The sequence below is a fragment of the Cicer arietinum genome, chromosome 3 (genome assembly GCF_000331145.2).
Source record: "Cicer arietinum cultivar CDC Frontier isolate Library 1 chromosome 3, Cicar.CDCFrontier_v2.0, whole genome shotgun sequence".
Taxonomy (NCBI): Eukaryota; Viridiplantae; Streptophyta; class Magnoliopsida; order Fabales; family Fabaceae; genus Cicer; species Cicer arietinum.
In genome coordinates, this window is record NC_021162.2 from 63,418,210 (window position 1) to 63,434,608 (window position 16,399).

General features: G+C 29.8%; 1 protein-coding gene across 1 annotated transcript; it reads right to left on the reverse strand.

Moving 5' to 3' along the window:
- Positions 1–550: 550 nt before the first annotated feature.
- LOC101500083 (uncharacterized) lies at positions 551–6,925 on the reverse strand. Its single transcript, XM_004492934.4, has 6 exons — positions 6,580–6,925; positions 4,263–5,926; positions 3,911–4,162; positions 3,665–3,745; positions 1,746–2,324; positions 551–757 (listed from the first exon to the last, which is right to left on the reverse strand). The coding sequence occupies exons 2-6, from the start codon at positions 5,448–5,450 to the stop codon at positions 704–706; spliced, it is 2,154 nt and encodes a 717-aa protein (XP_004492991.1). The 5' UTR covers positions 5,451–5,926; positions 6,580–6,925; the 3' UTR covers positions 551–703.
- Positions 6,926–16,399: the final 9,474 nt, after the last annotated feature.

Here is a 16,399-nt window from a genome sequence, read left to right on the forward strand (position 1 = left end):
GTTCTGCAGATAAAGATACATTTATTCGGTATCTTTACAACTGTTAAGGAAAAATAGAGTTAAATTGAGTTAAACTTTCTAAGGTTTAAGTGTGACTTGTATTCCAAATTTAGTAGTTGATCATGATATATTGACTTGATATATTCTTTTTAAGATGATCAGACATGATCTTTGGAAAACTTTATGCTAATATATGGTTCCATAAGCCAATATTCTTAGTGAATGATCTTAGTCTTGTCCTCATGTATTGTACTAAGCAAAAATAGTCAAAAAATTAATGTTATAGTATAAATTTTGAAGTAAATATATCAATTTTTTGCTTATATTTTGCAAGAAAGAGAGTAGAATACATGGTAAAATTTACATAAATGCACATTTAGAATGATCATAACTCTTATTCTTTAATTCTAAAGTGAATCTTTTATTTACTTTAAGGAAATCAAATTCTTGATTAAAGACCTGAGCTGAGGTAGTGAGAATGAACAGTATATGTTTTTATGATATAAATCTTATAAACATTTCATCATCACTTTTCATGTTAAGTGATAAATTATTTAAGCAATTGAAAATAGTTAACCCATTAAATTATTGACATTGTTGAAATATTTACAGAAGGAAGAGTGTGAGTGCTATTTTTCCAGGACTATGTACAAGAGGGTCAGCAAAAGCAGCATGCTTTAGAGGAGGATATAAACTAGAATTTTCAGTTGATGTCGAAGTATCTTGGATCTTCAGGGAAATGATATTCCACATTCATCTGCCAAATACACCACAACAAACCTTGTGAGCCAAGGGATCAAAATATGCACACAACAGACACAAAACAAGAGATCAGTTATCTTAGTATGTGTCCTGCACCTGGCAGGAATCAGAGCCAACATGCAACATTCTGTTCAATTTTATGGACAAGTAAATTTTAATCCAACATTGCTAAAAGAATCTGGCTTAAATAACGTTTTAGTCCCTGTAATATAGAGGTTGTATCTGCTCCTAACCAATATAATTTGATTTATGTGAAATTAGTCCTTGCAGTATGACATTCATGTCATTATCCGAAGACTAAAATCAATATGGTCCATGTATTCTCACAATATGGTCCATGTACTATCCTTGATGCCCCACCATGCATTCTCACAATAGTTGTAGCCCTCTCATACTATCATAAATATCCTTAACAGCTTAAGGATTATATAGGCAATCCAAACACCTTTATTTTCTAGAGCTAAACACAGCCTCTGTCCAGACCCTAACATACGCTTCCTACAAATGATGTGTAAGTCTTTTTTATCCCTCCTATATCACTCCATCCCTTGTTGTAGCAAGTAAATTACTTCCACGATCAACCTCCCAGGCATAAAATCAAATTGACTTTCAATCAATTTAGTTTCTTTTCTTAGCCTCCTCTCAATTACCTTTTCTCATAATTTTTTAGTGTAGCTCATAAGTTAAAACCTCCTATATAATTTGAGCAAATTTGTATATCTCTCTTGTTCTTATAAATCGGAGTTGAAGTTTTTCTCCTCCATTGGTCCAACATTTTATTTGTCCTCATAATCTCTTTAAAATCTGAGCCAACTAATACCTCTATCAACTTAAAGAGAACAATAAACCAAAACTGAACAGGAAGAAGTAAATTAATACTTTTCCTCATATGAAGACACAAGCCATATTGCTTTTGACAGTTTTAGCATGACAACAAAAATATGCAATAATTTGGCAAAGCCACAACATAAGCATATACATACCTTTCCCTCGTCGGCATCTGAATGACGTTGAGGGAACACAACCTTTAAATCATTACACAAGTAGAATCTCCGTTCGCCTTCCATGTCCAATCCAGGTTTTTCTGGAAGAGAACTATATCTGCATTTTTGAACTGATCTATTGGTCTTCTTAGGAAAAGGGCAGATAAAGCGAAGGTGGAGAGCATAACGAAGTGGGCCAGCACTACTAGAGTTCTTTAAACATGAATTTAATGATTTCCCCGATTCATTGCATGTTTTCTCCCAAGACTCCTTTCTTTCATTCCTCTCACATTTATCGGTTAAACTTCCATGATCAATAGATTTCTTGGAAGAATCTTCTTTGTTTAGTAAATTCCCCAAGCTAGAACCCCTTGTGTTTCTTTGATTTGTAGATTTTGTTTTATTTACAACATCATCTGCATCTGTGTGCATTACTTCTTCACTACACGGGATGTCGTGATTCTTTTGCACTAGTGGAATCCCCTTGTCATTTCCACTGTCCGAACCGGTTGAACTGTTTTTCATCTGAGGGGAAGTTGAGCTGGAAGACTCGAGAGTGATTTTCTGGCGCAAGAACGTCTGCTTGTTTATAAACAAGAAATCAGAAACTGATAAACTACACAGTAAATGCAATATGATTTTAAGAAAGAATAACATGAGCATACATAATTTGGAAACATTCATATATGATTTAAGAAAAATAACAAGAGCATACATAATTTGGAAACATTCATATATGTCAGTTTATAAGAGAAAAAGGAGATAAATGAACTCAGTTCAAAACACGTCAGTGAAGGTCTATAATCTTCATTTTCATCGGAGCAAAGCAGTGATAGGGATAGGTCTTGGACTATGTTAATACTCTGGTAACATGATGAATGCAGAACCCTTTAGGTATAGACTACAGAGGGAGGAAAATAAATACATAATAAAATATTGACATGAAAATATAGATGCCTATTTATATTTATACCAAGACTATTAGTTCTAATTAAACAAACAAACAAATCATGAAAATACGGAAATATGGAAACCAATTATAAAATGTAATCTAAGATGCTACCATTTTATGATAAAATAATAATTTGTTAAGATGATTTTAGATGTTCTAACATTGATAAACAGAGGATCAATACTTTGGAGGACAAAAATGGACATTTAGTCTCAAGAAATCGAATGCGATCTTGTATCATTAATTTAGTTCAACAATCTTTTAAAATGTGACATAAATATCTATTGAATAATTGCTACAGTCCTAAATTTTTATATTATTTACAGTACTTGGCAACCAAACCTATAGAAGCACTCAAAACTATAACCTCTCAGCCACTGGATGTGGAAGTACATGCCATGTACCCTTAAGTTACAAGCTTTGCTTCATTACCACTATTATCAGATCCTCATTAACACTCATAAGAGAAGCCAAAGTAAAAAGAACATGGACTTTAGCATCTTTCTAATAATAATAATAATAATAATAATAAGTTAATACGTGTTGTGCTACTGCTATAATATTGCCATTTATTTATTAATTATGCATAGCTTTAGTATTTATTCTGTAAATAAAACCTGCACAAGTTATTTTCCTCTAGAAGAAAAGAAGCCTTACATCCACCCTCTCACCGCCAAAGGTAATAGCAGTAGAACACTGCTTGTAATTGCAGTCTCACTATATTTCTTTTTTGGTGAATGGAAGTTTTATTATGTTCTGTTATGTAACTTGCGTCTTTTAGTACTTTGTTTTTTACGACATGATTTCCATTTGGCTGTGTTTCTATACTTCATTTGAGTACTTCAACGATGCTAAGACTTTGTAATGAGTCTAAGGATTGATTAACCATTAAATCTTATTATTTGTTCTACATTTGTATTCAATACGGAAAAGTCAATTGAGTCAGGGATTCGCTGCCAAATCTTACTTTGGTACCAGCTGGCATGTCACTCAAATCATAGTTGCAAAAGAAAGTGTGAAGAGGAGTCTTTTCTGGATTGCTCAGCACCTGCAGAAAGTGATCAAAGGAAAGTGTAAGCATTCTTGCACAAAACATGGCAATCTTTACAAATATATTGGAAGTATATAAGATGAAAGCTATAACAGGTTTATTTGAAGACATTCAGATACAAGGGCTAAAAATTGAAAACAATGAAACAATTATTAAAAATACCAGCTGAATCCTTCCTTTCATCGGTATACGGAAGCGGCTTTTGACAATTTGTGAATCATCATTTCTAAGCCCTCGTTTCAGAAGTTGGCCTCTAAACTTGTTTGATGAAGAATTTCCCGTAAGATCTATGGATGCAAAGTACAATAGATAGCAATCTCCATCCACACTAGTAACAGAAAATGGAAGCTTTTGTGATTTAGGAGAGAAATTCCCCCCAGTAATACTTAACACGGCAAGAAAACCATCGATTTTCTACAGATATAAGAGAATAGCAACAAGTAACCGTCGGTCAGAATCATGCAAGATCATTTACAGTACAGTAATAATTACATGCTGACATATATATACAAACCTTACTATGGTTTCCGGATGCAAACCGGCCAGATAAAAGAGACTCTTCAAATGAACCAACCAAAGACCTTCTGACTGAAAGTCCGCTCAAACTTCTAGTGAACCTCATGGAGTTAGAGGTGGGAGTTGATTCTTGATATTGTGGCCAACCCATGTCAGAAATGTCATCCAAAGAAGATGGACACAAATCTTTGCATAAGAAGTCAACATCGTCGAAAGATTTACATGAAGTTTCTAAATCGTCGTCTTTATGACTTAACACAAGGTCTGGATTAGAATTGTCTAGTGACTCTTCTAAACTCCTTAAAGTTATATTACAATTCTTTATCTCTTCAGTGTCACTCCTGCGGCCAGCGGCAGTTTTTATTCTTTCGGAAAATTTAGGACCAAGAGGCGACAACGAAAGTGGCGAGCTCACAGGAGATACGGATATCAAACCTCTATTTTCCAGCAAAGGGCCGTCAGTTTGAAAAATGGATTCTCTACTTTGTTGCATGTTTTTCTGCTCAAAGCAACTTGTCAAGGACCAAGAAGGCATTGTATAACTGGTTTTGCATCCAATATTTGCTTTCTTGTTATCTTGTGTAATGGATTTTCTGACATTATCATTGTTAATAAAGGAGAAAGACTCGTTATTTATGCATCCTATGTCAAGAGAATCGCCTTTGAAATGACTTGGCGAGAGCATACTACTCAGCGGAGATAAAAGTCGCTTCCTAACCAATGAAGTGGCAGATTCAGTGTCATTAGCAGGGATACTAGCAAAAGAAGAATGAGGATTTGCAACTGGAATTTCAGTGAATCCATCAGTTAGAGAACTTGTTCTGCCTGATTCAAAACCAACAATCCTGGAAGCAGGAGTATGAACCTTTCGATCGACTTTCAAAGAAGAAAGAGTAGTTCTATCTGTTGAATCAATCTTCAAACTGTGGACATTGGAAGTGACTTCCATGGCTCCTCTGTAAAATGTCTCATCAGAAACATTTGGCATTTCCAATGAGGCATTCTTGGGGAAATCATCAAATGAAGATCCAAGGGTACATGCAACATACCCATGAGTGTTTACACTATTCATGCTGCTTATAGAAGAAGGGCTTGCATCCGAAAACTGAGGTGAACCATTTGAATCCACACCCAAAAGTTCAACCTTGTCAGCAGCTTCATTTTGCGGTATTTGTGGCAAACCCATCCCTAATATTTAAGTAACTAAATACTGAGCTTTATATTGCTAAAAAGATTAAAAAACTTGGCTGAAACCATCAATGTTATCCCTCGGCAAGGTCTTAAATGTTCATTTTGTCATTTGCCCTTTTACCAAACGACCATGATAAGACGAACAAAATCAACTTACAACTTCAATCTTACCTTCCACGCTTACCGGTTTCAGTATTCAACCATCTATGCTACCTATTAACAACTACAATTGGAATGCTATCATACCAATCAAGTCATTCTAAACCTATAGGAATTTCAAACTGTGCTATGTATCTATCAAAGGAATCCATGTTTGAGACATTGGAACCATCATTTCTTTTGCAGGGCATACCAAGTATGTCAAGGACACGACAATATGTATCCAAGATCTGCAACCGGAATAAATCTCTCGATCTCCATACTGACAGCAGATGAATCCCAAACAACCATAGTGGATGACCAATTCATGGCCTGTGAGTGAAAGAATAATTGAATAAATACATCAGTAATCAAAGTTCACAAAGCCAGAAGAAGCACATCAAAACTCATAAATAGCTCACAGTTTTCAAAAGTTCAACACTTCACAAATCATATCTAGAGTACATATTTTCAACAAACAAAAGTTCATAACTCAAACCAAAAAATAATAATTAATCAAAATTCAAAGCAATCAACAATCAGATGGAAGGAAATGATGATCAAGCAAATACCTGAAAGAGAAAAATAGAAAAATCAAAGTTGTAAAAACGATCTATCTTAAGATCAAAATCTCAAGCTGAAGTAAGAACCATAAATGCCATTAAAAAAAAGTTTTTTTTGAAACAACCAAAATGAAGAAAAGTGGAAAACGTTGATCAAAAGAAAATGGAAACCCCTCAAGCTTTTTTGAGTTGTCATCTACTACAAGCAACGCTATTCTTTTTATTTTTATATTCTTTTTATTTTTATTTGTGTAAACCCTCCTTAAGCATAACAACAACAAAAAAATCTTTTTAAAAAAAAAAAAAAAAAAAACAATTTTGCGATGACCCTATAAACCCCAAATCAACAAAATGAAAGAAAAATCAAACCAAGTCCAAAAACAATAAAGATGATCGAGTTAGCTATGAAAAAGAAAAACGCACCAACGAATAGTAGTAAAAGAAGAATCCGGTAGATAAATCATATACACATATCAATAACCCTTCTGCAATTCAACCTTCGGATCAAATAAATAAGAATAAAAATAAAAACCCAATAGAGAAAAAAAAAAGTAGAAAAAGGCTAATTAAGCAAAAGGGTATTGAAAAAATCCAATATTTAAGATTTGGGTTTAATTGGAATTGCAGAAGGAGAAAATGAAGAAGAAGAGATAGGGGTAATGGATTAGGGGTGTGATTCTGAAGTTGAAGAATGAGCCATGTGTGTTGTGTTGTGTTGTTTTGTGTGTGCCCACAATAGCATCGATATCTGTCCCATTATATTCATTTATGTTTATGTTTTTACAATAATACCAAAATACACAAAAGCTTAGCCTTAGCCTCATCATCATTATCATTTCCACTTGCTTTTGCCATCAATATTTTGATGTAATTAGTATCTAATTAATTCATCGCAAACTCCATTTATTTTAACTTATTTGGATTTAATTAAATAAATATACTTTTTTCTCATCTCTCTGTCACATTCTGTCATCTATGGTACATTTTCTTTAAATTACCATTTGCCATTCTTCTTTAATTGCCATCTTTTCTTTTCCCCGACAACCTTCTGCGTCATTTTTTTTATTTTATCTTACTTTTTAGGGAGAAAATAATATCTCTGTAAATTAATTTTATATTTACATCAAATAAAAATAAAATATGTGATAATTCTTTTTTTTTAAATGGTTATAATATATATTATATACAAGTTATCTAGACACCTTTAAACATATAAAACTAATATAATTGTTAGATAACCATCAAAGTTGGATTATCTCAATTTAAATTTCTCTCATTTTCTCTTAATAATAGTTTTTTATTTATTTTTTTTTTAATTAAAATTTTATATTATATAAATCATTCGTATAAAATTTTACATAAATTTAAAATTATTTGATCTGTCGTTCAGACTTAAAATTAATAATGTTCAATAAAAATGTTTAAGATATTAATTTGAATAAAGCTTAGCCTTAGCCTCATCATCATTATCATTTCCACTTGCTTTTGCCATCAATATTTTGATGTAATTAGTATCTAATTAATTCATCGCAAACTCCATTTATTTTAACTTATTTGGATTTAATTAAATAAATATACTTTTTTCTCATCTCTCTGTCACATTCTGTCATCTATGGTACATTTTCTTTAAATTACCATTTGCCATTCTTCTTTAATTGCCATCTTTTCTTTTCCCCGACAACCTTCTGCGTCATTTTTTTTATTTTATCTTACTTTTTAGGGAGAAAATAATATCTCTGTAAATTAATTTTATATTTACATCAAATAAAAATAAAATATGTGATAATTCTTTTTTTTTAAATGGTTATAATATATATTATATACAAGTTATCTAGACACCTTTAAACATATAAAACTAATATAATTGTTAGATAACCATCAAAGTTGGATTATCTCAATTTAAATTTCTCTCATTTTCTCTTAATAATAGTTTTTTATTTATTTTTTTTTTAATTAAAATTTTATATTATATAAATCATTCGTATAAAATTTTACATAAATTTAAAATTATTTGATCTGTCGTTCAGACTTAAAATTAATAATGTTCAATAAAAATGTTTAAGATATTAATTTGAATATATTTTAACAGTGTATATAAAATTATTTTAAATTTGTATAAAATTTTATATACATAATTTATATAATATAAAATTTTCATTTAATGAAAAAGTTAAAAAATATATATATAATTAAAAGAAATAGAAAAATTTAAGAGAAATTTGAATTGAATAATTCAAACTCGCTAATAACATTTAGATGATAAGTGAACCAACCATTAACCATTGATGCAAAGGAAAATCAAAACTTTTACTTTTGAACTTATATCATCAAGAGACAAATTAAACGTTCTTTGTAATTTGATTGAAATCACATGTTTTCTAGTTGAAAATCACATATTTTTGTGTCTTCTAAATAGATTATATACATGCCATCCAAATTAAAAATAATTTTTCATTCATTTCAGAATCCTTTAGTAATAAACCACTAAATTGATGTGCTTAAGACAAACCATCATTTATACAAGTATTATTAAAACCAAATCATCCACCAAAAAGCAAACGTTAAAAAAATAAAGATATTATTTCAGCCACCCCACGACTTAAGACACACAATTGTGAATCACTCACTATGAAAACTTTTTAATGTTTTTTTTGCTAATTTAAGGGTGGTTTTTGTAATTCAAAGCTTGAATTTATTTATTTTTTCACTCATTTTAAAAATAATTTCATTTTTTAATAAGTTAGTACTGCGGTGCAAATATATATTAGAATCAAACAATGTTATTTAAAAAAAGAGAAAGTTAAAGCAGCCTGACCCAAATTGCCATTTACTATGTCTAAGAGACAATATCATGCATTGTTAACTGAATTGGACTATAATGCGTGTTTGAGTTGTACTTTTCTTCTGCTATTTTTATTCTTTATATCATGCAAGTTTCAAACATTCAACTCTATTATGCTGTATTCACCGGTGTTCCTACTATGTGCGAATAAATTTACAAATTCAATCATATAAATCAATTCAATTTGTATTTTAATGTAATTCATTCAAGTTCAAATTAAACTGAAACTGATACATTTAAATTCAATAATATTTAATTTAATCACATTTTTTAAAAATAAAATAATTTTTTTTATAATATGTGAATTCAACTCAATCCACTTATAATAAAATGTAAAAATCATCTGTTTAGATTTTAATACAACTCAAATAAAATTAATCAATTTAAATATTAAATTTAACTAAAAATGATTCAATTCAATCCGTACATACTATAAATTGTCAATCTTCGTGTGTTGATTTAATAAGATGTATACGAAAGAAATTATATAACAAAAAAGAAAAATTATACTTGGTATGAGGATTTAAAACAATTCAATTTTTTCTTGTGCAAATAAAATTTAGATTAAATTTAAATTTATTAAAAATCAAATATGTTTAAAAGATATAGTTTATTGAGAGTTTTAATTTTAGAATTTAAATATAAGATCTTGATAAAACTAGAAGAGACATATCTCATCTCTTATTAAGACTCTTAGTTTTCATTATTTACAACAATAAAAATATAAGATAACATAGGTGGATTTTAGTTGGCAATTAATTTTAAACTAATAAAATACTTGTATATTCCCATGAATACGCAGTTGTTGGTTGAATTTTTTTATTCAATAGTTGATTTATACAAAGGCAATATATTGATACTATTGTGCTATTCAACAAATATAGATCCAGTCAATTTTCTTATCAACATTACTTAGGTATTTGCGAAATCAACAACCCCTATGGTTAACAATTCTCAAAATCTCACAATATGTTATGTATTTATCAGCTGTCAACCAATTCCACCACCTAGTTTTGGGTGACATTTAGCATAAATAAATGTAATAATTTATGTATTGTACTGAAATATAATTTTTATATATTTTTGAGTCATAATTCAATTGAAAATGTGGATATTGATGATATTTATTATTAATATAATATTAAATAATTTAATAGACTAAAAGTTTAGTATTATATCAAAAGCATTTGTAAAAAGGGATTCCAACAATCAAGAAAATTGCATTAGTAAATAATAACTAATTAATAGTTATAAAATAAAAAATGTTAAAAATATTGGTAACTTACGAACTTCTTTTTGACGTCAACTTAAGAACTAAAGAAAAAAGTATTGGTAACATACAATATGACATTATATATTATTTAAATATAATATATTAAATTTTATTGACTATTTATTTTTCTTTTTCTAAATTATGGATTAAATATATATATTTTTTTATTATTATTATTTTATTTTTTGATGAATTTAGTTCTAGAGACTCAGTTGAGTCATGATAGGCCTCAAGAAAACTGACAGAGAGTGCTTCAAGAATTAAATCAACGATTTGTGAGTCAATTCTTTACCAATTGAATCAACCTACACTAGTGATTATAATTTCTCTAATATTCATATACATTATCAATGTAGAAATTGTTTACATTGTAAATCAATTACAATAATTAAATTATTAACTATATTTAACTTTTAGAGTATCTATATGTAAAATCATATACATGAATAGTTGTAATATACTCATAATATAAGAATTTTTTTAACTTTTTACACTAAGGTGCATGCCAATTAAACTATGTCTAAAGACCTTTTTTTTTTTGAACAAGTCAAAAATAAATATATTCAATAAACGTTATAAGGACAAGAAGTGATTAGAGCAAGAGTAAAAGAAATTTTACAATGTTTCTACTGTATGATTAAAATAAAGCAGAAATACAAACTAAATTACTCAAACAATAAATAAAACAATTAACCACAAGCGATACCAATGCACTCTAAGGGTTGAGAGTATCATTGGTTATACCCATAACAAAATTCTTTTACGTGCAATTTGATTCACCTCAATGCTAAAAGTTTGGTCTGCTCAATAGTAAGATTTACATTCAAAACATGCGAACGAAAAATTGTCTCATTTCTTGATTTTCAAATTGCTCACATCACCACAAACCAAACTAAATTAATTATTTGATGCGTTACACGACCACATGAAAAAAAGACCATCAAATTGATTAGCGTGGTTGATTGCATCCTTGTGAAATACATCAAATAGTCCAAACGAATTCAAAACACCAAACCACACGGATGCAAAAAGAAGACACACAAAAAACAAATAACCGACTGTTTCAACTTCCTCACAACCTGCTACACATTGTTGATCTTCCACATAAATGATTCCTTGGCGGAACAAATTATCCTTTGTGGGCAACCTATCTTGAAACAACCTCCACAAAAATAATGATACTTTTGCTTGGACAAAGTGATGCCACACTAGGTCTTGAAATGGAGGTGCGTTGACACCAGCGACAAACTCATCTCGTAGTACAAAATATGCTTCATTTATCAAATATGATCCTCCTTGTGTATTGTCCCACGATCACTTATCAGATATATTAGCTTGCAAATGAATGTTAGCCACTAAAATCCTACACTACTCCACTAATTCCCCATCCCACACAAACAACGACATCTGCCATCTCCACCCTTGAATACCCTCTCATTGCAACATCTCTAACATAACCTCTACATTTTCCTCTTGTTGCAAAGACAAATGAAATAACCTATTAAATTTCTAACGCAAGACCCCACCAACCAACCATGGATCCTTCCAAAATAAAGTATTACTCTCATTCCCAATAATTTTAAATAATTTTTTATCAAACCATTCCTCTTCAATACCAACCATTCCCACAAAAATATCCTTCCACCACAAAGACCCCCTCGAACTGCCCCCTATAAATTCTCCAACTTCCATTCCATATTTATTGATCAACAACTTAACCCAAAGGCAATCTAACTACGTTTTTAACCTCAAACGTCATTTACCCAATAAAGCTTTATTAAAAACTTTCAAATCTCAGACTCTTAATCCACCCTTCTCTAAAGGCAAACACACATTCTCCCAATTGATCCAATGAACCTTACTCACTTCCTCATTCTCACCCCAAAGATATGTTTTAAAAATATATTCAAGTTGATAAATGATGCATTTGAAAAAGGAAAGAAAATAAAATCGGTAATACAGATAAGACAACTTTGAGGAGTACTAAACAACCACCCAACGACAAAGTTCTAGAGTTCCAACCAGCCAATCTATTTCTGATCTTCTCAATAACAAGTTTCCAAAACACCTTATGCCGGAGATTATCACCAATAGGCAACTCCAAATATTTGAATGAGACACAACTCATCTTACAATTAAGAATCTCTATTGCAGTTTGAAGCCATGAGCTGTTAACATTAACACCTGCCAACATACTTTCATGAAAATTAACCTTTAGGCCAGATTGAAGCTCAAACCACAACAAATTAGCCTTGATTGCTCTAATATTATCCCAACACTTTTCTCCCATGATCAGCATATCATCTGAAAATTGTAAAAGAGACACACAAAACTCATTTGAGTCCACCTCAAAATCTTTGAATCGATTGGCTTCCACAGAAGCACTAAAAAGATCATTCAGGCCCTTAATAGCTATTAGAAATAAGGACGGAGATAAGGGTTCACCTTGTCTCAATCCACTCTGCACAACAAACTCTTATGCATGACTCTCATTCACTAGCACATAAACTGACGCTAAACCAACACATTCCAAAATCCATTTACGCCGTTTCTTTGGAAACCCATCTTTGCCATCACAAGCTCTAGGTAATCCCACTCAACTGAGTCATATGCCTTCTCAAAATCCACTTTGAATAAAATTAACACTTTTTTTTTTTGCCTCATCGACTACTTCATTTGCAATTAAAACTCCGTCCAAAATTTATTTGCCTCTAACAAACGTTGATTGAGATTCAACTATTACAAAACCAATCACCTAAATCAGTCTAAAGAGCTTATTGATCGTATTATATTGATGGATAGTGATTTTATTTGATTAATTTAGTGCCAAACGTCATGTTTGCTGAAATATGTTTCATAATAATATGTTTCATGATTAAATATTATCATCTTTAATATCGAAATAGTTAAATGATAAATTCATTATTTTGTATTGTTGAACACCTATATGTCTCAATATAATTGTGTTCCATATGAATTATCTCGTAATTTTAAATCATAATATTGTAAGTATAACTAATATCAAGTATTATTTGAATTTTAAAAAAAGTTTTATTTTAAAATTTAAAATAAAAAATTCAAGTTAATTAAATTATCTATAATTAAAGTTATTGCACATTTTCACAAAAAATGTCACATTAAAAAGAAAAAGATGTTTTAAAATGAATCTTGCTTTCAATGCATATTTGTTATTGATTTGTCAATAATATCCTTAATTATTTATTATAAATAAATAAATATATAAAATGAAATAATAAATGATTAAGGATATTATAGAGAAATAATAAACTCTATTAATTGTTTTGATACGTGTAGAAAGATAAAAATGACAATTAAAGAAAATCAATAAATTTATTTTATAATATGAAAAGTTAACATTGAATGTACATATACACAAATAATGATAAAAAAAAAAATTTTATACCATACACAAACGATAAATTAATATTAGTTACAAATAAGTTATACACATTAATTATTTTATCAAATTTTTTTAATAGAACACTCTCAATGTTTCTTAATATATATACGTGACAAGTGTTATATATAAATAGAGATTAAGATATTTTTTTTGGATTCTATGATAAAAGTGAATGCATGATAAAGATAATTTAATAAAAAATTATTATTATTTTTTCATCTATGGTCTTCTTAAAATATATGAAATGAGTTAAAATGACATCTTAACATGTTGGTGTCTTTTGTAAAAAAAGAAAAAAAGTTATTGTTTATACTCTTAACACTTAAATGTTTTTTCTCATATCTTTTAAAAAGTATGTGAAATGAGTTAAAATATATTAGTGTTTAAAATATGAAGGGATGGAGCATATCAAACGTCAAATATATTTCCATTAAAATGTTAGTGTTATTGTTGTTCACTAGATATTACTACTATCATGGTAAAAATAGTCAAAAATGTAAAGAAGTGCAGCGCAAGACACGTTTGTCAGCACTAAAACGTGGGTCTTCTCGAGGGAAACGAGAGACGAATGGGTCGGATAGTATAAGTTATAAAAATAATTCGAATGATACACAAAATTTTGAGTTTGTGTATGCACGTCACCCTCGGGTCTATGTCTGATTCCCAAGTGCTTCAATTTTCGACCCAAATCGGTATAGAAAATATTACTACTAATATAAGAGGAAGAGATCATACAAAGAAAAAAACTCAAACTTGTGTTGCATACTTAGTGGAAGAAGAGACATTTCTTATTCTGGTTCAATATTTCAAAGAATGCAATTGTAGGAGTTGATTAAAAGACAAATTATTTTTGGATACGAATCAAAGATAATTACAACACATATCACAAGTAATGGCTAGCGAGGAACCAAGCTAGCTAAAATCAAGATGACATCATTTAAATGGTATAATTTAAAAGTGTGAAGTCTACTACAAAGATGTCAGTCGCATACCAAAAAAGGGGACATTGAATAAGAACGCATTGACTACTACACATGCATTTTATTCTCAAAATTAATGGGTGTTGTTAAAAAGTCACGTGGTATTTTGTATTTTTTTTATAATATTAATCAGTTGGCTATAATATGTTTTAATTTTTTTTTTTATAGATAAGATGATATAATTACTACCAGAAATTTATACACAATTACGAAGTCATGTGTTCGAATCGGAGATATATGCTCAATCTAACAATTTCAACGATATTTTTAAACCTTCATCTTTTACTCAAATTATTTTAGTCCTTCCTTTTTAAAGAGATTCATTTGATCATTTATTTTAGCAACGTTGTTTCAAATAGGCTAGGTTAACTCAATTAAACCTAAATAGAGTAATGAGCTAGCATCTAATATAAAATGTCATTTACCTCAACTAATGTGCCTCATATCAAGATATTTTTCATACCAATGTATTTTCTTTAAAACCTACATCTTAATTGTTCACATTTCTTTACATAGACTCCAACTTACTCTAATATCAGAGTTCTCTTTAAAAAGGAATTTAAATCCTTTCATTTTCCTCTCTCCTCTCAGGAGAGAGATAGACACACAAACAATTTTGGTGATCTTATACACAAACAAAAATGAGTAAATAATTATTTGTGTCTATCTCTCTCCTGACATGAGGGAAAACATAGATGAGGAAAAAGAGAGAATCCAAATCTATTAAAGAAAAGGAAATTGAGACCACAAAAAGATAAGACAATAAGTCTAAGAAGATGACGCAGATATAAACAAATATCACCTTTCTTTATAACACAAAAATCAGTTACATTTCTTCCTATTTCTCTCGTCTGTTCTTTCCATTCCATATTTGCTACACTCTCATCTTTATGCCTAAAGTTATTTAAAGAAAGATAACTCAAACTTAGAGGATTCAAATCTAACAAGTCTTCACAATGTCAGACAAATAAAAGATAAATGAAAGGGATCATGTCATTCAGATGTCTCCACCAATAAGTGCAGTAAAATGATGCTGGGAAAAACCATCAAATTGCTTGGAAACAATACAAATAGAGTGAATAAAGTACCCACATCAAGGATGATTGAGTTCATCAATGTGAAAATTCAAGTGTTAGCTGCCGTTTGAGAGGGAGGAGGGGTAGGGATGTACCTGAGTTGGACCAATCCAACCAACGCAGATCGATCCAAAAGAAAAATTAAAAATTTGGATCTAGTAAATTAATGTGAATGGACAATATTAATTTCACAAAATAAAATTAGATACTAGGTACAACTAGACCACAACTAGACCCAATCCATTTTAATTAAGTGACCAAGTTCTTAATAATTAATTGATTACTTTAGGAGGCTATACTTTAGTTATTATGATGTTTGTAAACATTTAACCTTGGAACTTTGGTTATATTGATGTTTGCCATGGAAATATTTTATGATGAATTTTATTATTTTAATATTTTCATTAATTATATATTTATATATATTGCAAAATAAAAAGTAAAAATAGTGAAAAAATTGTTGTCATTTTTTTGGAAAGAAAATTACGGTGCATCATTGACAATTAAATTATAAAAAAATAAAATAAAAATAAAAATTGGATAACCTAATAACTAATCCAACTCAATCCAAAAATAAGCGGTTTGATCCACCAAACCTGGAACTGTATCACACGTTTTTTTTATCAGACCCAATCTAGTACTCGTTAAACA

What these genes read in the sequence shown, in the direction of transcription:
- LOC101500083 (XM_004492934.4), bottom strand. Translation starts at nt 5,450, where the DNA reads ATGGGTTTGCCACAAATACCGCAAAATGAAGCTGCTGACAAGGTTGAA. An exon ending in TGAAAGGAAGGATTCAGCTG is followed by an intron (nt 3,746 to 3,910) that starts GTATTTTTAATA and finishes CACTTTCTGCAG; the next exon opens with GTGCTGAGCAATCCAGAAAA. An exon ending in ACATGCCAGCTGGTACCAAA is followed by an intron (nt 2,325 to 3,664) that starts GTAAGATTTGGC and finishes ATAAACAAGCAG; the next exon opens with ACGTTCTTGCGCCAGAAAAT.